This window comes from Triticum urartu, chromosome 2A (genome assembly GCF_056163025.1).
Source record: "Triticum urartu cultivar PI428250 chromosome 2A, HENAU_Tu73, whole genome shotgun sequence".
In the NCBI taxonomy this organism is placed as follows: domain Eukaryota; kingdom Viridiplantae; phylum Streptophyta; class Magnoliopsida; order Poales; family Poaceae; genus Triticum; species Triticum urartu.
In genome coordinates this window covers 740,386,309-740,411,824 of record NC_141874.1, presented here as the reverse complement: position 1 = coordinate 740,411,824, position 25,516 = coordinate 740,386,309, and the positions used below count along the sequence as shown (strand labels likewise).

The 25,516-nt window shown below is 46.0% G+C and overlaps 1 protein-coding gene across 1 annotated transcript; it reads right to left on the bottom strand.

Annotated features, from left to right (window-relative positions):
* Positions 1 to 7,790: 7,790 nt before the first annotated feature.
* Positions 7,791 to 12,608, bottom strand: LOC125527638 (polyamine oxidase 5). Its single transcript, XM_048692149.2, has 10 exons — positions 12,056 to 12,608; positions 10,119 to 10,234; positions 9,895 to 9,983; positions 9,705 to 9,818; positions 9,530 to 9,617; positions 9,364 to 9,449; positions 9,166 to 9,268; positions 8,935 to 9,032; positions 8,388 to 8,817; positions 7,791 to 8,266 (listed from the first exon to the last, which is right to left on the bottom strand). Exons 1-10 carry the CDS (start codon positions 12,087 to 12,089, stop codon positions 7,946 to 7,948), a joined length of 1,479 nt encoding a protein of 492 aa, XP_048548106.1. The 5' UTR covers positions 12,090 to 12,608; the 3' UTR covers positions 7,791 to 7,945.
* Positions 12,609 to 25,516: the final 12,908 nt, after the last annotated feature.

Genomic DNA, 25,516 nt, shown 5'->3' with positions numbered 1-25,516 from the left:
TTTTAGTCATCTTGCCCATGAGGCACGGTTCGCAAGTACCAAGTGATTCATAATCAAGTGGTTCCAAAAGTCCATCAGTATAGAGTTTCTTCATGCGCTTTATACCGATATGACCTAATCGGCAGTGCCACAAATAAGTTGCACTATTATTATCAACTCTGCATCTTTTGGCTTCAATATTATGAATATGTGTGTTACTACTATCGAGATTCATCAAAAATAGACCACTCTTCAAAGGTGCATGACCATAAAAGATATTACTCATATAAATAGAACAATCATTATTCTCTGATTTAAATGAATAACCGTCTCGCATTAAACAAGATCCAGATATAATGTTCATGCTCAACGCTGTCACCAAATAACAATTATTTAGGTCTAATACTAATCCCGAAGGTAGATGTAGAGGTAGCGTGCCGACCGCGATCACATCGACTTTGGAACCATTTCCCACGCGCATCGTCACCTCGTCCTTTGCCAATGTTCGCTTAATCCGTAGTCCCTGTTTCGAGTTGCAAATATTAGCAACAGAATCAGTATCAAATACCCACGTGCTACTGCGAGCTCTAGTAAGGTACACATCAATAACATGTATATCACATATACCTTTGTTCACCTTGCCATCCTTCTTATCCGCCAAATACTTGGGGCAGTTCCGCTTCCAGTGACCAGTCTGCTTGCAGTAGAAGCACTCAGTTTCAGGCTTAAGTCCAGACTTGGGTTTCTTCTCTTGAGCAGCAACTTGCTTGTTGTTCTTCTTGAAGTTCCCCTTCTTCTTCCCTTTGCCCTTTTTCTTGAAACTAGTGGTCTTGTTGACCATCAACACTTGATGCTCCTTTTTGATTTCTACCTCCGCAGCTTTCAGCATTGCGAAGAGCTCGGGAATAGTCTTATTCATCCCTTGTATATTATAGTTCATCACGAAGCTCTTGTAGCTTGGTGGTAGTGATTTGGAGAATTCTGTCAATGACGCAATCATCTGGAAGATTAACTCCCATCTGAATCAAGTGATTATTATACCCAGACATTTTGAATATATGCTCACTGACAGAAATGTTCTCCTCCATCTTGCAGCTATAGAACTTATTGGAGACTTCATATCTCTCAATCCGGGCATTTGCTTGAAATATTAACTTCAACTCCTGGAACATCTCATATGCTCCATGACGTTCAAAACGTCGTTGAAGTCCCAATTCTAAGCCGTAAAGCATGGCACACTGAACTATCGAGTAGTCATCAGCTTTGCTCTGCCAGACGTTCATAACATCTGGTGTTGCTCCAGCAGCAGGCCTGGTACCCAGCGGTGCTTCCAGGACGTAATTCTTCTGTGCAGCAATGAGGATAATCCTCAAGTTACGGACCCAGTCCGTGTAATTGCTACCATCATCTTTCAACTTTGCTTTCTCAAGGAACGCATTAAAATTCAACAGAACAACAGCATGGGCCATCTATCTACAATCAAACATACATAAGCAAGATACTATCAGGTACTAAGTTCATGATATATTTAAGTTCAATTAATCATATTACTTAAGAACTCCCACTTAGATAGACATCCCTCTAATCCTCTAAGTGATCACGTGATCCAAATCAACTAAACCATAACCGATCATCACGTGAAATGGATTAGTTTTCAATGGTGAACATCATTATGTTGATCATATCTACTATATGATTCACGCTCGACCTTTCGGTCTCCGTGTTCCAAGGCCATTTCTGCATATGCTAGGCTCGTCAAGTTTAACCTGAGTATTCTGCGTGTGCAAAAACTGGCTTGCACCCGTTGTAGATGGACGTAGAGCTTATCACACCCGATCATCACGTGGTGTCTGGGCACGACGAACTTTGGCAACGGTGCATACTCAGGAAGAACACTTCTTGATAATTTAGTGAGAGATCATCTTATAATGCTACCGTCAATCAAAGCAAGATAAGATGCATAAAAGATAAACATCACGTGCAAACAATATAAGTGATATGATATGGCCATCATCATCTTGTGCTTGTGATCTCCATCTCCAAAGCACCGTCATGATCACCATCGTCACCGGAGTGACACCTTGATCTCCATCGTAGCATCGTTGTTGTCTCGCCAATCTTATGCTTCCACGACTATCGCTACCGCTTAGTGATAAAGTAAAGCATTACAGCGCGATTGCATTGCATACAATAAAGCGACAACCATATGGCTCCTGCCAGTTGCCGATAACTCGGTTACAAAACATGATCATCTCATACAATAAAATTTAGCATCATGTCATGACCATATCACATCACAACATGCCCTGCAAAAACAAGTTAGACGTCCTCTACTTTGTTTGTTGCAAGTTTCACGTGGCTGCTACGGGCTTAAGCAAGAACCGATCTTACCTACGCATCAAAAACCACAACGATAGTTTGTCAAGTTGATGCCGTTTTAACCTTCGCAAGGACCGGGCGCAGCCACACTCGGTTCAACTAAAGTTGGAGAAACTGTCACCCGCAAGCCACCTATGTGCAAAGCACGTCGGGAGAACCGGTCTCGCGTAAGCGTACGCGTAATGTCGGTCCGGACCGCTCCATCCAACAATACCGCCGAACCAAAGTATGACATGCTGGTAGGCAGTATGACTTATATCGCCCACAACTCACTTGTGTTCTACTCGTGCATACAACATCAAACCATAAAACCTAGGCTCGGATGCCACTGATGGGGAACGTAGTAATTTCAAAAAATTTCCTACGCACACGCAAGATCATGGTGATGCATAGCAACGAGAGGGGAGAGTGTTGTCTACGTACCCTCGTAGACCGAAGCGGAAGCGTTGACGCAACGTAGAGGAATTAGTCGTACGTCTTCCCGGTCCAACCGATCCAAGCACCGTTACTCCGGCACCTCCGAGTTCTTGACACACGTACAGCTCGATGACGCACCCCGGGCTCCGATCCAGCAAAGCTTCGGGGAGGAGTTTCGTCAGCACGACGGCGTGGTGACGATCTTGATGTTTAACCGTCGCAGGGCTTCGCCTAAGCACCGCTACAATATGATCGAGGTGTGATATCATGGAGGGGGGCACCGCACACGGCTAAGGAACGATCACGAAGATCAACTTGTGTGTCTAGGGTGCCCCCTTGCCCCCGTATATAAAGGAGCCAAGGGGGGTGCGTCCGGCCCTAGTAGGAGGCGCGCAGGAGGAGTCCTACTCCTACCGGGAGTAGGACTCCCCTCCCTTTCCTTGTCCAAGTAGGAGAGGGGGAAGGAAGGGAGAGGGGAGAGGAAGGAAAGGGGGGGGGGCGCCGCCCCTCCCTCCTTGTCCAATTCGGACTAGGGGGAGAGGGGGCGCGCGGCCTGCCCTGGCTGCCTTTCCTCTTCTCCACTTTAGGCCCATGAGGCCCATTAACCCCCCGGGGGGGTTCCGGTAACCCCCCCGGTTCTCTGGTTTTATCCGAAACTTCCCCGGAACACTTCCGGTGTCCGAATATAGCCGTCCAATATATCAATCTTTATGTCTCGAACATTTCGAGACTCCTCGTTATGTTCGTGATCATATCCGAGACTCCGAACAACCTTCGGTACATCAAAATACATAAACTCATAATGAAACTGTCATCGTAACTTTAAGCGTGCGGACCCTACGGTTCGAGAACAATGTAGACATGACCGAGACACGTCTCCGGTCAATAACCAATAGCGGGACCTGGATGCCCATATTGGCTCCTACATATTCTACGAAGATCTTTATCGGTCAGACCGCATAACAACATACGTTGTTCCCTTTGTCATCGGTATGTTACTTGCCCGAGATTCGATCGTCGGTATCCAATACCTAGTTCAATCTTGTTACCGGCAAGTCTCTTTACTCGTTCTTTAATACATCATCTCGCAACTAACTCATTAGTTGCAATGCTTGCAAGGCTTAAGTGATGTGCATTACCGAGAGGGCCCAGAGATACCTCTCCGACGATCGGAGTGACAAATCCTAATCTCGAAATACGTCAACCCAACATGTACCTTTGGAGACACCTGTAGAGCACCTTTATAATCACCCAGTTACGTTGTGACGTTTGGTTGCACACAAAGTGTTCCTCCGGCACACGGGAGTTACATAATCTCATAGTCATAGGAACATGTATAAGTCATGAAGAAAGCAATAGCAACATACTAAACGATCGGGTGCTAAGCTAATGGAATGGGTCATGTCAATCAGATCATTCAACTAATGATGTGATCCCGTTAATCAAATAACAACTCTTTGTCCATGGTTAGGAAACATAACCATCTTTGATTAACGAGCTAGTCAAGTAGAGGCATACTAGTGACACTCTGTTTGTCTATGTATTCACACATGTATTATGTTTCCGGTTAACATAATTCTAGCATGAATAATAAACTTTTATCATGATATAAGGAAATAAATAATAACTTTATTATTGCCTCTAGGGCATATTTCCTTCACGCAGTGCTCAGGAACTTTGGCGAGAGGAAGAAGAAGTTCTAGTACATCTCTCTGAGAGGAGCAACCTCCCTTTTATAGGCGTAAGAGAAGGAGGCGAGAGGCTGCGCCGGGAGCTGAAGGGAACGAGGGAGACGAAACGAATAGGCAGCAGGCGAAGAGGTGCGCCGTTCGTATTCAATCTTCACTACAGCAAAAACATTTCAGCTTCTGCGTGACCTTTCGTATATCCGTCGTGCGTGGCAAAAATTTAGACATCGGCTCATTCCCGCAACCCGCGGCGCGGCGGGCGGCGGAGGTGGAGCGCGCGTGGATGTCCCTCTTGTTCTCATCCTCATACATGTGGAGAAAGAGCCTCCGTTATAAAGAGGTCCAACTCTCTCTAAACTAGCAATGTGGGACTAAACTTTAGTTTCATATTTTGCCTTGCACGAATGGGCTGCGTGGGCCTCTAGGATTTATTAGGAATTTCTGAAACTGCTATTGGGCTAGGCCCAAAATAGACAAAATTCCAGCAATTGTACCTAACACCGCCTCAGACGGTGTGGTATCTCCATAATAATTCTTCAACACAATAATGTGAAAACCGAACTGGCAATGTTTATTCTACAAAGCATGTTTCCAATCTCCTTTTCTCCCAAACCGATCAAAAAAGATATTGCCCTAGTGTCTCTAAACTAAGCCTCATGGTGCAACCCCAAGCCATGTGCATTGCCCTTTCTAGGGTGGAGATGTTTAGTTGCCTCGGCGAGCAGACCTCACTGCCCACCACCAACTAGGTGTTATTGGGCACATCCTTTGTTGAATCATCTGCTTGCCGCTTACTTCTCAATTAACATCATGTCGTCCAGCCAAATTGAGAGCCCTATCGCTTCCTCCGCAGCTTCTCCTCAGTCGGAGATTGGGAAGAACTCCTCTTGTAGGATCCATCCTCTGATTGTTCCTTCACCGAAGCACCATCCCCCGAACTCCTCCTACCCACATAGGATCTCACGCGGAAAATAAAATCGGCAGGACCACACTGTCAAGATCGCCGTTGTCGCCTCTCAACCCCCTTAGCAAAACTTCCGCTCGTGTTTTTTTTAGAATTGCCCTCTAGGCATTTATTCAATTAGGCAAGACACATCTGATCGCAAAGATGAACATCCCGATTGACTTCTCTTTCTATCCATCTCAATTCAAAACCCTGAAGGTTTGGGAGATAAGAGCGCATCTCCCTAATGAGGTACCTCCAACCCTGCGGCCTTCCCCGATTCCAAGCATTTGCGGCCGCTTGACAATTCGTCTCCACACTGATCCTAGTGTACCCATTAGTCACTGCAAACATCATCTCATGATGACATGTAGTAAGTTCCACGGTGAAAGGATCATCTAGGGCCTGATACCTGCGGCAGATGCCCTTCTGAAACTATCCGTCCACATCCCTTGCAACAACTCCTATCCGAGTGCACCCATTTTCAGCCAATCGCACCATCAACATTAATCTTCATTCGATTGTGTTGGAACTGCTTTCCAGTAGCTTACGATTACGTGCATTAGCACTACTCTCGGCAATTTGATGCAACCATTTGGGGATATGTTGCTGCATAAGTGCTTTCGGAATGTAGCGACGACTTACGTTGGAGAAAATGTTGTGACAATTGTTGCAAATAAATAAAGATACGGGTTTGCTAAAGCAGATCTAGATGTGTCCTAAGTATTGCACATCTAAGTCATATGCCATTAATTTTACGCGAAGATTCGTGTGGGTATTTTTTTTTCATTTTCCTTTTTATGCTTGATTAAGTCATTTAGATGTGCAACGTGCCCTAGACAGACCCATAAAAATATGTTAGGGGAGGTGTTCTGATGCAAGGATCTTTGAAGTGATATTGTTTTTCTATATCTGGGGCTGCATAACTGAAGAGAAACTACAAGTTGTGCCATAGGATTTTTTTTATTATAAAAAGAATACATCCACTGTGTCATAGCATGTTTATTTACTGTGGAATCAGTGCCTCTGATTTTTTCGAAACGGAGGCATAAGATTTGCCTCATCTATTAAATAAGGGAGAAGCAGAGTTTAGAGTTTTACAAGAGCACCCACATACACGGCATGACGATTACTCGCGCAAGAAAAAAAGGCCCTAGCCTTTTAGCACCCGCGGTAATCCAGAGCTTTGCCTCCTCCATGATGTTGTTGAGAAGTATCGGCGGCGGTGCGAACTTGTGCCGAAACACCGGTGCATTTCGCTCATTCCAAATGGTCCAAGAAACAAGCATGGTGAGGGAGGCCGAAGCGCTCCGGCTGGGGACGTGGTTGCCGGTTCGCTTGTCCCACCATTCGTGGACGGACCCGGCAAGGTGCCAATCTATGGTGTCCATGTGAGCAAGGCCAAGCTTGACGATAATTGACCTCCAAAGCCTAAGTGTGTAGCGACACTTGAAGAAAAGATGAGCACCCGTTTCTTATTTTCTTTGGCAAAGAGGGCAAATGCCACAATTAGCCCAACCCCGCCTCTCGAGGCGATCAGCAGTCCAAATCCTATCTTGAAGGGCCAACCATGCGAAAAATTTGACCTTCGGGGAGCCCAAACTTGCCAAGCCATGCGGTCCATGGATGGCCTAGTCTTGTGTAGCCTCCGCGAGAAATTCCGAAAGTACATGTACGGCCAAGGTCCTCTCGCTCCGGCTAGCCCCCCACATGGACGGCCTAGTCTCCAACGCCCAAAGTGCATTCATTAAGCGACGCAGCATTCATGACAACTTCATGTACGTTCGGAATTTCGCGCGGAGGCTACACAAGTGCAAAACTTCGGCCCTCCTTTTCAAGCTTGATATCAAGAAGGCGTTTGATTCGGTTAAGTGGAGTTACATCTTGGACCTCCTCCAACACATGGGGTTCCCCGCCAAGTTTCGTGCTTGGATTGCTGCCCTTTTAACGACATCTTCATCTCGCATCATTCTCAATGGGCTGTCTGGCCCACCGATCAAGCACGGCAGCGGGTTTCGTCAGGGGGACCCCATATCCCCCCTCCTCTTTATCATTGCGATCGACCCGCTGCATAAAATTCTTGACCTGGCAACCCGGAAAGGCCTTCTTCATAAGATTCGTGGGCGGGGGGCCACGGTGAGGACCTCTCTCTATGCGGATGATGCGGCAGTCTTTGTGGCTCCTATCAAGCAGGACATTGATAACCTCGCCTCGCTCTTGAGAGGCTTTGGTGAGGTTACCGGCCTCTGTGCCTCTGATTTTCAATTCAAAATAATAATGACGCCCCTGCTTTGGTCCACATGATCACGGAATTGACCGCACTGTTTTCAACATGAGCAGAACCAAAAAAAAAACTTTGGAGATAATAGATAACAAGAGCAATATTGATGAAATCAGAGGGAAAGTCCGCATGTTATTGAGAGATACATCAAAGATCAGACGCTGCGAAATTGTACAGTTTCGGAGGTAAATTACAGCTACGATGTTAACAGAACAACACGATGCTAATAATAGTAGACAGGTTTGTTCTTCCTTCCTTTCACAGCCTGGATATCTGGAGGGGGACCATGACTTCAGTCATCTCCTCCCTCATCACAATCTTCCCCACCTGGAACAGGTCGGAGATACCGAGCTGCGTCGAGAGGCGCCTTCGGCAGTCCTCCGCAGCGCCGATGCCTGACGAATACGCTCCGTGCACAGACCCCGAGTGGTCGATGCAGGCGGCCTCCCCAGCAAAGAACAGGTTGCCCACCGGAGCGCAGAATCGCTCATACAGGTCGGCCGGTTTCCCGACCAAGTCGCACGAGTAGGAGCCGAGCGAGTTGGGGTCGGTTCCCCACCGTGAAACCAGATACTGGACCTGCAAACATGTGACAGCAGCAGTTAGAACTTGCAAGCAACTGTGAAGAATATGAAATTTACAGAACTGGTTGCACTTCAGTCACTGTAGAGAATATGAAAATAAGCATCTAAAGCTTTACCGGCTCGGTGGCCCCTGGCAGCATTCTCCTGAGCTGTGACATGACAAAGTTTACGGATTCTTCGTCTGATAGCTTCTCCATTTCGTATGCGAATCTGCCCGCCACCATGCATACTAGCACTGGATGCCCTGTGGCCTTGTGAAGGTTAAGAAAGTAGCCGCACGCATTCGATGTTTGGGCAACCCTGCCCAGTACTTCTACATTGGGCCAAAATATTGTGTTGAATCTGAGGGCTATCTTGTTCTCGAGGCCAACACCAAGATCAGAGATTGCCGATAGTTTCCAGTCTGGGAGCTCAGGTTCAAACTTGATGATGTTCGCCTTGAGTACACCGAGAGGGACGGTTATTATGGCAGCATCTGCAACAAAGCTTGTCCCGTCTTCCACGCATACGATGACTTTATTATACCGCTGGATGATTTTGGTAACCCTGATCACCAAAAAGGATGTATAAGAAGCCACCTATTTGGGATTGTACTACCTCAACACTGGTAATCACTGTATCCATGTGAATTGTTGTCCCATGAGGATATGTCGCTGTGCATACCTGTGGTTCAGGTGGACATCAAGATCTCGGGAGAGAGCTTTGATAACAGGGTCGTAGCCATTCACCATAAGCCCATGTCCACCAGTAAGAACATGCTCCTGTAAATTTGCAAAGCTCAGCACATTGTTGTAGCATAAATGTGCATCCATGTAGCTCATGTCAGCATGCATTTCTCCGCTGACCTGATGAATATGTAAATATGAGTATATCGACTAGTCTTGTATTGCATACCTGATCCCAGTTTTTCAAAGATATATTATCCACGTCAGTGGCAAACCATGCTTCCAATCTACAAATGCACCACTGCAATACTTCATATTGCAAACCCTCAAGCCTGTACAGATAAGTGCACATATGTTAACATTTCACGGCTGCATTAAGATATCATCATCCCATAATTAGACAAATTTACTCCTACACTCCACTTACTTTAGATGTGGATTTCTGTCAAGCACCATTGAGATGGCTTGAACAAGAGGCATGTCGTTTGCATATTCATCTCTAACTTTCACCGTCTGCGGTATTAACAAGAAGCTTATAATTTATTCAATGACACAATAGGCAGAAAACATGTAAATGCAAATGATTGCAATACCTCCTTCAGAATCTGCTCAAATATTTCCCCAACTTTGGTTACTATCTCCTGGGGAATTTGATGACCATCTTTATCAAAGAGCGCGTAGCTAATAAGAAAACAAAAAAAAAGTAAGAAAATGAAAATCAATCAAGTTAAAGGAGCATACACATTGGCATCATGGATAATGAATCACCTCTCCAAATCATGGTCATAAAGCACAGAGTTATCACCACTGGTGCGATATAATCTAAGCCCAAGAAGCCTAATCAATGGCGCCAAAGAATTCTCATTGCAAACACCATGCAACCTGAATAATCACATGATAAAGCCATGAGATCACTCGGCTAAACACAACCTAATACTAGTTTTAGGATGCAACTAACCAAGATGCTCCCATGTCAATTGGGCAGCCAAAAGAATAGTCAGTATGCACACGGCCACCAAGTCGCTCCCGCGACTCTAACAATGTGACCTGTAGGTGTGTAACTATATATAATTAAAAGGGTCTGAAACCATTAAAACACTAATTTTACTAACTGTTTTACACTCTACAAAATGTGGAACATGAAGATTTCATTTATTTTTTCCTCCTGCAAGGAGAATTTACCTTAAATGAAGCATTTGACAAGGCACGAGCAGATGCAATGCCTGAAATCCCTCCACCAATCACAATTACAGAAGGGGGAGGAGCGTTTTGCCCATCAATGTGCTGAACGAAAAGACCTGGAATCATGAAGAAACAGAGTATAAGATTTAACATCGTAAAACCAATGAAAGCATTCTATCCCGGAAAAAACAACAACAATTTAAAGCATTAAAATTGAACTACTATCACGTATTTGGTATTTCTGAAAGTACCTGTATAAGCACATGCCAAAATCTCCACCTATGTGTGTTTATTTAGTGATCTAAACGCTCTTATATTTCTTAATAGAGGGACCAATTGTTTGTTACATTTGCAACTGGTCTTAGTTGTCCGCTCTAGCATTTCAAAAGCCACCTGAATAGGACTGCTTCTTAGGGGGTGCCAAAAGAATTGTTCAGGAATATGCCTCGAGCGATTTATTCTCATTAGCAGAAAGAGGGTCTAATGATGGAAGAACAAGATCAACCTAAACGGTCCCAAGAATAAATTCGATCCGCAGCAATATAGGTTGATGCAGTGGCATATGCTATATAAGAAACCTAACAAGAATAAGGAGCAAATAGACCTGGGATGCTGTTCCCCGTTTTGTCTTCTTCTAAGCACAAAAGTGCTACAGTACATAGTAAAAACATCACCGTTTAGTGGCCTCAGTTTACGGTACTTCGTTCTACATTCCTTTCTCTGTTTCTATCAGAATTCCTTTGTTTGCTTGCAATATTCATTGTTCTAAATTCACCTAGCTAGTATCACCAAAATTTCCACTCAGTGCACTATGTGGGTTAGTTTATACTGACCAATTGTTTGTTAAATCTGCAACTGGTCATAGTTGTCCGATCTAGCATATGAAGAGCCACCTGAATAGGACTGCCTTTTTGGGATTGACAGAACAATCGTTCAGGAATATGCCACCAGTGATTTATTTTGTCTAGTTGATTAGCACCAAGAGAGTTGGAACAATATCAGCCTGAAGAATCCCTAGAATTTATTCGATCCGCAGCAATATGGATTTACCGACGCAGAGGCATATGCTATAAAAAAAGAAGGCGAACAAGAATAAGAAGCAAATAGACATTGGATGCTTCCCCCCATTCTGTCTTCTTGCAAACGCAAAAGTGCTTAATTTTTTCAACTTTCTAGTGGCCTCTGTTTTATGGAACCTTGTTCTACATCCCTTTCACGGTTTCACTTTCCCGTCGCCATCCCAGTCCCTTGCTTTTTACATGTAACATTCTCTGTTTCTATATCATAGTTCCTGTTTCTATCACAATTCATTGCTTTGCTTGTAATATTCACTCTTCTAGATTCTCATCGACCGACCAACGATACTTTTCTGTGTCTACCATAAGGCGGCGATTTCAGTTGAGGTCACCAAAAATATCTCCTTGTTTCATAAGAAAACTCTGTAAACAGCTCGACTGATCAATCATATTAAGACTCATCATTTGTAAAAAGAAAAAAGAAATCATTTTCATGATGATTGGTCCCAGAGATGAGCGGTGGTCCCTGAAACATCAGCATCAAATGAATCTGAAGAACAATTCTGGTCCAATAATTTTTGCCCTTCTAATCGTTGGACCCTTGGAGAAGACACTAAACTGTCACAGACAGGCTCAATTAGCATGATTGGGACGCCAGTCCACTGACCGCGACAGCAACATTTCGCCCGATAAATTTCGCAATTAATTAGTAATGGTAATAATTACCCCCTGCACTGCTGGAAACAATCCAGTACGTAGTGGAATAAATGCAGTGGGAGAAGCTGAGAGCTTTCTCCACACTGACGCAACACTGACTGAACACATCTAAACTGGAAAGAAAATCTACGCACGAAACAGCAAATATATTTTCAGGAAGGAAAGGAGAAAATGAGGGGCGGAGTGTTTTGGTCGGGCACGCACCTCCGGCGGCGAAGCCATTCGGCGGCTGGTCCATCCTCGGAGACGCGCGGTCAGACGAATCAGGCCCCGCGTTCGACGGCGAGGCGCGGCGGGGAGGGAGAATCGAATCAGAGCAGAGTCGGAGAGAGATCGGAGAGTGCGGTGCGTGCGCGGCGAGATCGATCCGGCGGGAGGCTAGCAATTAGAGTGGTCGCGGCCGCCACGTATAGGAAGCGAGAGGTAGAAGACGAAGACTAGGAGGCCGTCCATGGGGCCGCCGACGTCGACGCTGGCTGCTGCTGCTGCTGCGGTGATGGTGCTCGGCGCCTCGCGGAGGTCCCCTCTCATACCCAAAACGGCCCGTCACCGGTGGCACCCGCACCGGCGATCCCTTCGCGCGGAGCCACGCCGCCGATCGCGCCGGTGGTGGTGGTGGAGGAGGAGGAGAGCGCGCGAAGGTGCGTGCGTGGATGGGAGAGAGTGCGAGAGAGAGGTGCACGGTTGGGTTGATTACTGGTTGGCTGCCCGTGACGGGGTCGGGTTTGGGTGCGGCGCGGTGCGGTTCGTGTGCGAGGGTGGTGCTTTATAGAGGTGGTGTTTTTGCGTGCGCGCGCCCGGGGAGTTGGGTTATTGCCGGGATGGCACGATGCGTGTGGCTTATATTATAGGTGGAGTGTAGTGTGGTGCTACGGTGGAACACCCTACCGTTGTAAGCAACCGTGGTTTAATTTGTGTGACGGTATTTATAAAAAACTGTTGCATCCGTGACTCTTAATAGAGATTATTACCCCCGCGGGTCCAAAAACATGCATTAAGAGTCGAGCGAGATACGAGGTTGTGTTTTTGCATGTGGGGTTGGGTTGTCGCTACTAGGATGTCACAATGCGTGTGGCATTCATAGTGCAATGTAGTGTGGTGCTACGGTGAAACACCGTATCGTTTTTAAGCAACCGTGATCTAATTTGCGTGAGGGTATCTATACAAAATGTTGCATTGCTTGACTTCTAATTTGAACACGCGGGATAGAGTGAATAGGCAATTACCTCCGCGGCACAGTGGAGTTCATTCTGGCAATAACCCAAGTCTATTCTTGTTTAAAGATCCAAACCAAGGTCAACTTCAGAAGAGCGTGATTGATGTGTGAGTATTTTTAGTGGCTCTAGAAACCAACAAGTTTGAGATTATTTCTTAGTGGCTCTAAAAACCAACAAGTTTCGAGATTCTTAGAAATATGCAACGTTCTCATAGCATTTCATTGGTGCCTTGTGTGACAACGTTGATGACGAAGTGATGTTCAAATCATGACAAGTGTTTAATAGTCAGGTTTTTGATGTGTTCGATGGGACTTCTGAGCCTCTCTTTTTCTTTGCTCCCTTGTTCTGAAGTTAGAGCTACCAAGGCGCGGCCAAGAATGATGATGACAAGTGGTGATCGGTCTGGTTGCAGTTGCCTAGATCGGCACGAGCTTCGCTCTTCTCCCTTTACAAGTTACAGTATCCATCAAAATCGGAGATGCCTTGTTGCTAGCGTGGATGGCCGGCTGGTTTACTTGAGCTTTGCGCATATGTTTTGTGGTGGTTGCGTTGTCAGTGGGTGTTTGTAAAGATAGAATTGCGAGATTGTGGATGATATATGATAAGGTAGTGATGCTTTAGGTAACCTCCACGGTTGTTGTCTTTTCTCTATGTGTGTATATTTTACAACTTGTTATTACTCAGGTCGGTCGATGTGTCCTGTTGTTGGGTTTTGTGTGTCATGACTGTTGTTTATCTTGATTTTCATCCGAATTTCGTCTAATTAACCAGATAGCTCTCTCATGTAGGTTATTAATGAAAAAACATGCCTTGGTCCCTAAAAAGAACTCAAGAGGAACCGAGGCGTGGACATTTACCCATGTCATCCACTTTTTCAAACACGGCAACACTTGCCCCGCATGTCCGGTGGCCTTTGGGCTGTCGAGGTGCGGAGTACCTCAGATCCCCGCTGGCGGGAGGGACTCTTGTTTTTTTTAGGTTTAGTTTCTTGGTTGGGGTTTGTGTGGCGGTGCCGATGTCCGTCTGTAGGAATAATGTCTCTCACATTCGATCCCCGTCCGAATGGTATATCTAGCGTCGTTTGAGGGCGTGTGAAGGTGTGTTTTCATCGGATCTCTCGCGGGACTCAGTCAGTGTTGGTCTGATTTGTTTGGTGTTGTCTTTGTTTGTCTTTGTTTGCAGATTTGATGCTTCAGATCTATGACTCTCTTCATCGATGACAGTTTCTGCTATGGTGCGCTGGTCTTGTGAAGCCTTAGCACGATGACTTATTGATTGTCTTCTATAACAAGGTTTGATTGGCTTCGATAATGGAGAGGCAATGACGGCGAGCGCCCCGTGGTCTCTGCTCTCTGGCTTTGCCCTACGGTTGGGCGTACCGAAAGAGAGAAAGGATTTGATTTGTTTCTACCGCGGCTGGTGGTGGCGGATGGCAGTGTACGGCGGCGTTTATTGCTGCTGCGACGGGGAGGGGAGCGGGGGAGGGAGGGGATACTTTCCTTGCGTACTTGGGGCCAGATTTGGGTGTTAGCGGGGATGACAGTGTGACTGAGTGTCAAGTTTTACTAACCGTTGGGGCCGAGAGGGCTACTTGCCTCTCTCTTCTTTTTAAAATAAAACCTGGCCACACCCTATTGTACTACTACTTTTTTCATTTTTGGATTTATGTAATGTGAACTGTGGTTATAGAAACAGATAAATACAGGGGGGTAACTATGTGAATTGTAGAGAAAAAAAATCCAGATTAGGTGCTAGCAATACAAATTTTCGGCTATGAAAACACTGAAAGGGAACAACCGCAGTGGTACCGACTGAGCTCCACCTCGGCCCTTTGACTCGCTTTAGTGACTGTAGCTGTCCTTAGATGGTCCATGGTCCTACTTTCTGTTGTCTTGATTAGTTATAAATAGATCCCAAGTTCTTTAAAAAAACACGAGAGCCCTTTTATAGGTTGATGATGATCGACATGCGTGTGAAGGAATAGGTAGACATGTTGGAAATATTAGCACTTTTCCGATTAGACTTATCCACGAGTTAACAGTAAGCATGGCATAAAAGGTATGCATCTCATAGCGATACCTAAGAATACTAGCACGTACAAAACATAGAATCGAACCTTCTATGAGCAGCACATATACGGGTAGCATAAGTACGAGTAAACGAGGGATGAACAAATCATACCCTCCGGTTGGCCAGGCCAACGCGGCGGCTGCAGCAGCAGCTTCGGCGTCGTCCGTGGCCTTCTTCTTAGCGGCGGCGGCGTCGGCCATGGTGTCGATGCAGAGGAAGTAGTGGAAGCAGAGGCGAACAGAGTTGGGGACGGATCGGGAGCAGTCGCGTCGAGACGCTCCCCAAAAACCTTATTGCCGTTCTCCCGGGCAGGATCTCGAACGACAGGGTTCCGGAGGCACCTGCTCTCCTGACTAGCCGTGCACGCGGTCGTCGGGATGGGATCGCCGGAGACAGCACAAAGTGAGGAATAGTAGATGACGGCTAGGTCACGCGAGAGGGAGTGAGTGAACCGAACTAGGTTACTTCACTGGCCAGAGCCTTCTTATATAGTCCGTAAGAAAGAAAGTCGTTGGCCTTCCCGAGGCCCACGACCGAGTCGGCCCACTCCCGGCAAGGGAGTCGTTGTTCCCAGCAAGGGTCGCACTCCCGACAAGGGAGCCGACGAATACGCGGGTCCCGGCAAAGGTCGCACCCCCGGCAAGGGAGTCGACGAATCCCGGCAACGCAAGTCAGCCCACAGTCCAATGTTTTGGACAGTGGCCCACCTGTTAGCGACTCATTAATTAATCCCTGATTAATTAATTCGTTTCTGAGCGGCAAAAATAAGCTTCGGCTCATTCCCGCAACCCGCGGCGCGTGCACGTCGTGACGAGGCGAGGCGTGGCGAGGCGGGCGGCGGCGGAGGAGGAGCGCGCGTGTACCACTCCTCTTCCCAAGCTCCCAATGGTAAGTGGTAGAGCAACCCTTATAAAGGGGTCTCAACTCTCCTCAACTAGCAAGGTGGGACTAAACTTCCCACCACCTGCCATCTCATACATGGGCCTCAAGATTAAGCAGGGATTAGTGTTTTATATGGGCCTAAGCCCATCCATAATCCAACAATCCCCCACCAGATCTCGAGGCACATAAGTTTGTCAACTATTCCAAACAATGTTTGATATACCAGAATTTTCAGTGGAGACTGTTAAGTTGAACTTCCACCTAGAGCAATAGGATTAGACTTCTTCACAACTAAACAATGGACTATGCCTTGAATTTTCAGATTGGTGTGCAGAAGTTTCGCCTATTGTCAGCTGATACATGGCTGCCGAAGGCTAAACCCCACGGGTGGAGCTTATTAGTCATACTCCGTACCTTCTCATGAGCTTAATAGAGATTACCCAATCTCATAGACTGTGACCAGTAGTCGGGCTCACATAGGTGTGTTCCTCCAAAGAATGCTCTGTAGGTTAGCATCTTGCTTACACAAGCTTTGGAACACATTAAGACAAAATTCATCCCTCCTTACAGAATTGAGAGTATTGTGCATCTCCAACGGAGTGGGTTAATTAAGGATACTCTCCTCAGTTGACCGCTGGATTGTTTTCCCAGGTCCTAATTCACGGGATCTCCGATCACATAGGTTGGGTTACCCCATGACAACTTACGTGGGTCTCATACCCATCTCCCTCGATGCATTTTCTATCACAATCCGTGATAGCCCTTTCGTAAAAGGGTCTGCCAGATTCTTAGCCGTCTGGATATAATCCAACGCTATTACTCCGGAGTTTCTTGATTTTCTGACAGATTTCAATCTTCTTCTTATGTGCTTTGTGGATTTCATGTTGTCCTTTGAACTCTTAGCCTTGGCAATCACTGTTTGATTGTCACAGTTTATAAGGACAGCCGGCACTGGTTTATCAACCACCGGCAAATCCATCAAAAGCTCTCGAAGCCATTCTGCTTCGACGCATGATGTGTCTAATGCTGTGAGTTCTGCTTCCATAGTCGATCTGGTTAAGATCGTCTGCTTGCAAGACTTCCAGGAAACAAAACCACCACCAAGTGTGAAGACATGTCCACTTGTGGCTTTCATCTCATCAGCATCAAATATCCAATTCAAATCACTATACCCCTCAAGTACTGTCGGGTACCCAAAATAGTGAATTCCATAGTTCGCAGTACCTTGCAAATAACACATCACTCGCTCAACAGCATGCCAGTGCACATCTCCCGGATTGGAAACAAACCGGCTCAGTTTGCACACAACAAATGAGATGTCAGGACGAGTAGCACATGCTAGGTACATCAGTGAACCAACCACTTGAGAACATCTCAATTGATCTACAGCCGTGCCTTCGAACTTTCGAATCCGCATGCTAGGATCATATGGTGTTGCAGAAGGTTTGCAGTCCGAATATCCAAAACGGCTCAAAATCTTCTCAATATAGTGGGATTGCAAAAGTGTAATTCCACCCTCAGAATTTCTTAGTAGCTTGATGTTCAGGATAACATCAGCCACACCCAGGTCCTTCATCTCAAAGTTGTGAGATAGAAAAGACTTGACCTCCTCAATGACCTTGAGGTGGGTCCCAAATATCAGTATGTCATCGACATACAGACACAGTATAACTCCTTCGCCCCCACCATAGCGATAGTATACACATTTGTCAGCTTCGTTCACAACAAAGCCAACAGATGTCAGAGTAGTGTTGAACTTCTCATGCCATTGCTTAGGCGCTTGTTTTAGGCCATACAAAGATTTCACTAGCTTACACACCTTTCCTTCCTGACCATTTACTACAAAGCCATCCGGCTGTTGCATGTAAATTTCCTCGCCTAGCTCTCCGTTAAGGAAAGCCGTCTTAACGTCCATCTGATGAACGAGAAGACCATGCGAGGCAGCCAAAGCGAGTAACACTCGAATGGTTGTCAGTCTAGCCACAGGTGAATAAGTGTCAAAGAAATCCTCTTCTTCTTTCTGGGTATAACCCTTGGCCACAAGCCTAGCCTTGTACTTCTCAACCCTTGAACACCCACTTACATCCTAATGGTCGACAACCATAAGGACGATCAGTGATCTCCCATGCCCCGTTAGCCAAGATGGAATCCATCTCACTACGGACCGCATCCTTCCAGTAGTCAGCATCCGAAGATGCATAAGCTTCTGAAATGGAGCTGGGAGTATCATCATCCACGAGGTACACGAGGAAATCATCACCAAAGGACTTTGCAGTCCTCTGTCTCTTGCTCCTAACAGGAGCTTCCTCGTCATCCTCTGTGGAACTCTTATCACTTTTATGCTCATAATATTTCATTGGAATAGCAGGTTCAGGAGTCTCATCAGATTCCAGTCTAGAATTGCTTTGCATATCTCTCATGGGGAAAATATCCTCAAAGAATGTAGCATCCATAGACTCTATAATTGTACCGACCTTCTGGTCAGGTACCTCAGATTTCACCACTAGAAATCTATAGCCAACGCTATGCTTGGCATAGCCAAGAAAAACACAGTCCATGGTCTTTGGTCCCAACTTGCGCTTTTTGATTATCGGCATATTGACTTTCGCCAAACAACCCCAAGTGCGCAAGTAAGAGAGTGTAGTTCTTTTCTTTTCCCATTGCTCATAGAGAGTAGTCTCATTATCCTTTGTGGGAACTTTATTCAGGACATGACAAGATGTCAATACAGCCTCCCCCCACCATGCCTTGGATAAACCCAATGTATCTAACATGGCGTTAACCAAATCAGTTAGAGTACGGTTTTTCCATTCAGCAACCCCGTTTGACTGGGGTGAATAGGGAGGCGTCCTCTCATGAATAATACCATGTTCTGCACAGAATAAATCAAACTCATTAGAAAATTACTCTCCACCATGATCAGACCGGACTCGTTTTATTTTCTTCTCAAGTTGGTTCTCAACTTCAGCCTTATAGACTTTAAAGTAGTGTAGAGCCTCATTCTTAGTATTTAACAAATACACATAGCAGAATCTAATGGAATCATCAATCAGAGTCATGAAGTATTTCTTTCCACCTTTAGTCAACACACCATTCATCTCACAGAGATCTGAATATATGAGCTCTAGAGGTGCCAAGTGTCTCTCCTTCGCAAGCTTGTGAGGCTTACGAGGTTTCTTAGCTTGCACACACGCATGACACTTAGAGCCTTTGGCCAAAGTGAAACTCGGGATTAAATCCATCTTAGCTAGCCGCGTCATACAACCGAAATTTATGTGACAAAGACGTGAATGCCAAACCTCGGATTCGTTCACATTAGAATGAATTTGGTTCACGACTTTATTACAGAAATCCTCCAGGGAAAGGCGGAACAAACCACCACAATCATATCCTTTTCCAACAAATAGTCCATACCGAGATACGACTACTTTGTTAGACTCAAATACTAACTTAAACCCTTCTTTACATAGAAGGGAGCCACTAACGAGATTCTTCTTTATGGCGGGGACATGTTGCACATTCTTCAGTTGCACGATCTTTCTCGAAGTAAACTTCAGATCTACCGTGCCAACACCATGAATAGAAGCATGTGAGCCATTCCCCATCAGGACGGAACAATCTCGTGCGACCTGGTAGGAAGAAAACAAAGACACATCAGCACACACATGAATATTGGCCCCACTGTCAATCCACCAATCGGTGGACTGACAAACTGAAAGTATGGTAAACAGATTACGATACCCAGATGCCGCATCATTGTTGCTCAGAGTGACATTCACAGACTTGGAGTCCTGTGCTGGCTTCTTGTACTTGTTTGGGCACTTGTTTGCCCAATGTTCATCTCAACCACAAGTAAAGCAACCGTCTCTCTTTTTGTCTTTCTTCTTACCCTTGTTCTTAAAGGTAGTATTCTGCTGGACAGAGTTCTTTCCCTTGAACTTGTGGAAGTTATTCTGCACCACATTGGCGCTAGAAGAACCCTCTGCCCCTTTCACGTGTGAGTCCTTTGCTCTCGAGTTATGCTCAACACTGAGATGACCATGTTGGGGATCGTAGCAGAAATTTAAAATTTTCTACGCATCACCAAGATCAATCTATGAAGTCATCTAGCAACGAGGGGAAGAGGAGTGCATCTACATACCCTTGTAGATCGCGAGCGGAAGCGTTCAAGAGAACGGGGATGATGGAGTCGTACTCGTCGTGATCCAAATCACCGATGATCCTAGCGCTGAACGGACGGCACCTCCGCGTTCAACACACGTACGGAGCGAGGTCGTCTCCCGCGCCTTGATCCAGCAAGGAGGAGGGAGAGATTGAGGAAGAGGGCTCCAACAGCAGCACGACGATGTGGTGGTGGAGCAGCAGTACTCCGGCAGGGCTTCGCCAAGCTGTTGCGGAGGAGGAGAGGTGTTGGGGATGGGAGGGGCTGTGCCTTGGATGTGTCGTGCAGCCCTCCCCTTGCCCCTCTATTTATAGGGGGAGGAGGAAGGGGGCCGGCCCCCTCTATATGAGATCTAGAGGGGGGCGGCGGCCAAGGGGAGGGGGCTTGCCCCCCAAGCAAGGGGGGTGCCCCCTTTAGGGTTTCCCCCCAACCCTAGGCGCATGGGCCCAAGGGGGGATGCGCCATGCCCATGTAGGGCTGGTTCCCTTTCCTCTACAGCCCATTAGGCCCTCCGAGAGAGGTGGCGCCTCCCGGTGGACCCCTGGAACCCCTCCGGTGGCCCCGATACAATACCGATATGCCCCTGAACCTTTCCGGTGACCGTATGACAACTTCCTACATATAAATCTTCACCTCCAGACCATTCCGGAACTCCTCGCGACGTCCGGGATCTCATTCGGGACTCCGAACAACATTCGGTAATCACATACAAGTCTTCCTAATAACCCTAGCGTCATCGAACCTTAAGTGTGTAGACCCTACGGGTTCGAGAACCATGCAGACATGACCGAGACAACTCTCCGGCCAATAACCAACAACGGGATCTGGATACCCATGTTGGCTCCCACATGTTCCATGATGATATCATCGGATGAACCACGATGTCGAGGATTCAAGCAATCCCATATACAATTCCCTTTGTCAATCGGTACGTTACTTGCCCGAGATTCGATCGTCGGTATCCCAATACCTCGTTCAATCTCGTTACCGGCAAGTCACTTTACTCGTTTCGTAATGCATGATCCCGTGACCAACTACTTAGTCACACTGAGCTCATTATGATGATGCATTACCGAGTGGGCCCAGAGATACCTCTCCGTCATACGGAGTGACAAATCCCAGTCTCGATTCATGCCAACCCAACAGACACTTTCGGAGATACCTGTACTGCACCTTTATAGCCACCCAGTTACGTTGTGACGTTTGGTACACCCAAAGCACTCCTACGGTATCCGGAAGTTGCACAATCTCATGGTCTAAGGAAATGATACTTGACATTCAGAAAAGCTCTAACAGACGAACTACATGATCTTGTGGTATGCTTAGGATTGGGTCTTGTCCATCACATCATTCTCCTAATGATGTGATCCCGTTATCAATGACATCCAATGTCCATGGTCAGGAAACCATGACCATCTATTGATCAACGAGCTAGTCAACTAGAGGCTCACTAGGGACATGTTGTGGTCTATGTATTCACACATGTATTACGATTTCCGGATAACACAATTATAGCATGAACAATAGACAATTATCATGAACAAGGAAATATAATAATAACCACTTTATTATTACCTCTAGGGCATATTTCCAACAGTCTCCCACTTGCACTAGAGTCAATAATCTAGTTACATTGTGATGAATCGAACACCCATAGAGTTCTGGTGTTGATCTTGTTTTGCTCGAGGGAGAGGTTTAGTCAACGGATCTGCGACAATCAGGTCCGTATGCACTTTACAAATATCTATGTCTCCATTTTAAACATTTTCACGAATGGAGTTGAAGCGACGCTTGATATGCCTGGTCTTCCTGTGAAACATGGGCTCCTTGGCAAGGGCAATAGCTCCAGTGTTGTCACAGAAGAGAGTCATCGGGCCCGACGCATTGGGAATAACTCCTAGGTCAGTAATGAACTCCTTCACCCAGATTGCTTCTTGTGCTGCCTCCGAGGCTGCCATGTACTCCGCTTCACATGTAGATCCCGCCACGACGCTTTGCTTGCAACTGCACCAGCTGACTGCCCCACCATTCAAGATATAAACGTATCTGGTTTGTGACTTAGAGTCATCCAGATCTGTGTCGAAGCTAGCATCGACGTAACCCTTTACGACAAGCTCTTCGTCACTTCCATAAATGAGAAACATATCCTTAGTCCTTTTCAGGTACTTTAGGATATTCTTGACTGCTGTCCAGTGTTCCATGTCGAGATTACTTTGGTACCTTCCTACCAAACTTACGGCAAGGTTTGCATCAGGTCTGGTACACAACATGGCATACATAAATAGACCCTATGGCTGAGGCATAGGGGACGACACTCATCTTTTCTCTATCTTCTGCCGTGGTCGGGCATTGAGCCATGCTCAATCCCGTACCTTGCAACACAGGCAAGAACCCCTTCTTGGACTGATCCATATTGAACTTCTTCAATATCTTGTCAAGGTACGTACTCTGTGAAAGACCAATGAGGCGTCTCGATCTATCTCTATAGATCTTGATGCCTAATATATAAGTAGCTTCTCCAAGATCCTTCATTGAAAAACACTTGTTCTAGTAGGCCTTTATGCTTTCCAAGAATTCTATATCATTTCCCATCAATAGTATGTCATCCACATATAGTATGAGAAATGCTACAGAGCTCCCACTCACTTTCTTGTAAACACAGGCTTCTCCACAAGTCTGCATAAACCCAAACGCTTTGATCATCTCATCAAATCGAATGTTCCAACTCCGAGATGCTTGCACCAGCCCATAGATTGAGCGTTGGAGCTTGCACACCTTGTCAGCATTCTTAGGATCGACAAAACCTTCCGGCTGCATCATATACAATTCTTCCTTAAGGAAACCATTAAGGAATGTCGTTTTGACGTCCATTTGCCATATTCCATAATAATAGAATGCGGCAATTGCTAACATGATTCAGACGGACTTCAGCTTCGCTACGGGTGAGAAAGTCTCATCGTAGTCAACCCCTTGAAATTGTCGATAACCCTTAGCGACAAGCCGAGCCTTATAGATGGTGACATTACCATCCGCGTATGTCTTCTTCTTAAAGATCCATTTATTTTCTATGGCTCGCCGATCATCGGGCAAGTCAGTCAAAGTCCATACTTCATTTTCATACATGGATCCTATCTCGGATTTCATGGCTTCCAGCCATTTGTCGGAACCTGGGCCCGCCATCGCTTATTCATAGTTCGAAGGTTCACCATTGTCCAACAACATGATTTCCAGGACAGGGTTGCCGTACCACTCTGGTGCGAAACGTGTCCCTGTGGACCTACGAAGTTCAGTAGCAACTTGATTTGAAGTTTCATGATCATCATCATTAACTTCCTCTCTAGTCGGTGCAGGCACCTCAGGAACATTTTCCTGAGCCGCGCCACTCTCCGGTTCAAGAGGCAACACTTCATCAAGTTCTACTTTCCTCCCACTTAGTTCTTCCGAGAGAAACTCTTTCTCTAGAAAGGATCCATTCTTGGCAACAAAGATCTTGCCTTCGGATCTGAGGTAGAAGCTATACCCAATAGTTTCTTTAGGGTATCCTATGAAGACGCATTTTTCCGATTTGGGTTCGAGCTTTTCAGGTTGAAGTTTCTTCACGTAAGCATCGCATCCCCAAACTTTTAGAAACGACAGCTTAGGTTTCTTCCCAAACCATAATTCATACGGTGTCATCTCAACGGATTTCGACGGATCCCTATTTAAAGTGAATGCAGCAGTCTCTAAAGCATAGCCCCAAAATGACAGCGGTAGATCGGTAAGAGACATCATAGATCGCACCATATCTAATAGAGTGCAATTACGACGTTCGGACACACCATTATGCTGAGGTTTTCTAGGCGGTGTGAGTTGTGAAACTATTCCACATTTCCTTAAGTGCGTGCCAAATTCGTGACTCAAATATTCTCCCCCATGATCTGATCGTAAGAACTTGATTTTCCTGTCACGTTGATTCTCAACCTCACTCTGAAATTCTTTGAACTTTTCAAAGGTCTCAGACTTGTGTTTCATTAAGTAGACATACCCATATCTACTCAAGTCATCAGTGAGGGTGAGAACATAACGAGAGCCACCGCGAGCCTCAACACTCATTGGACCGCACACATCAGTATGTATGATTTCCAATAAGTTGGTTGCTTGCTCCATTGTTCCGGAGAATGGAGTCTTGGTCATTTTTCCCATGAGGCATGGTTTGCACGTGTCAAATGATTCATAATCAAGAGACTCCAAAAGTCCATCAGCATGGAGTTTCTTCATGCGTTTGACACCAATGTGACCAAGGCGGCAGTGCCACAAGTATGTGGGACTATCATTATCAACCTTACATCTTTTGGTATTCACACTATGAATATGTGTAACATGACGTTTGAGATTAAATAAGAATAAACCATTGACCAGCGGGGCATGACCATAAAACATATCTCTCATATAAATAGAACAACCATTATTCTCGGATTTAAATGAGTAGCCATCTCGTATTAAACGAGATCCTGATACAATGTTCATGCTCAAAGCTGGCACTAAATAACAATTATTGAGGTTTAAAACTAATCCCGTAGATAAATGTAGAGGTAGCGTGCCGACGGCGATCACATCAACCTTGGAACCATTCCCGACGCGCATCGTCACCTCGTCCTTCGCCAGTCTCCGCTTATTCCGCAGCTCCTGTTTTGAGTTACAAATATGAGCAACCGCACCGGTATCAAAAACCCAGGAGCTACTAAGAGTATTGGTAAGGTACACATCAATAACATGTATATCACATATACCTTTGGTGTTGCCGGCCTTCTTATCCGCTAAGTACTTGGGGCAGTTCCGCTTCCAGTGACCACTTCCCTTGCAATAAAAACACTCAGTCTCGGGCTTGGGTCCATTCTTTGGCTTCTTCCCGGCAGCTTGCTTACCGGGCGCGGCAACTCCCTTGTCGTCCTTCTTGAAGTTCTTTTTACCCTTGCCTTTCTTGAAGTTAGTGGTTTTATTCACTATCAACACTTGATGTTCCTTTTTGATTTCCACCTCCACTGATTTCAGCATTGAATATACCTCAGGAATGGTCTTTTCCATCCCCTGCATATTGAAGTTCATCACAAAGCTCTTGTAGCTAGGTGGGAGCGACTGAAGGATTCTGTCAATGACCACATCATCCGGGAGATTAACTCCCAGCTGAGACAAGCGGTTGTGCAACCCAGACATTTTGAGTATGTGCTCACTGACGGAACTATTCTCCTCCATCTTACAACTGTAGAACTTGTCGAAGACTTCATATCTCTCGACCCGGGCATGAGCTTGGAAAACCATTTTCAGCTCTTGGAACATCTCATATGCTCCGTGTTG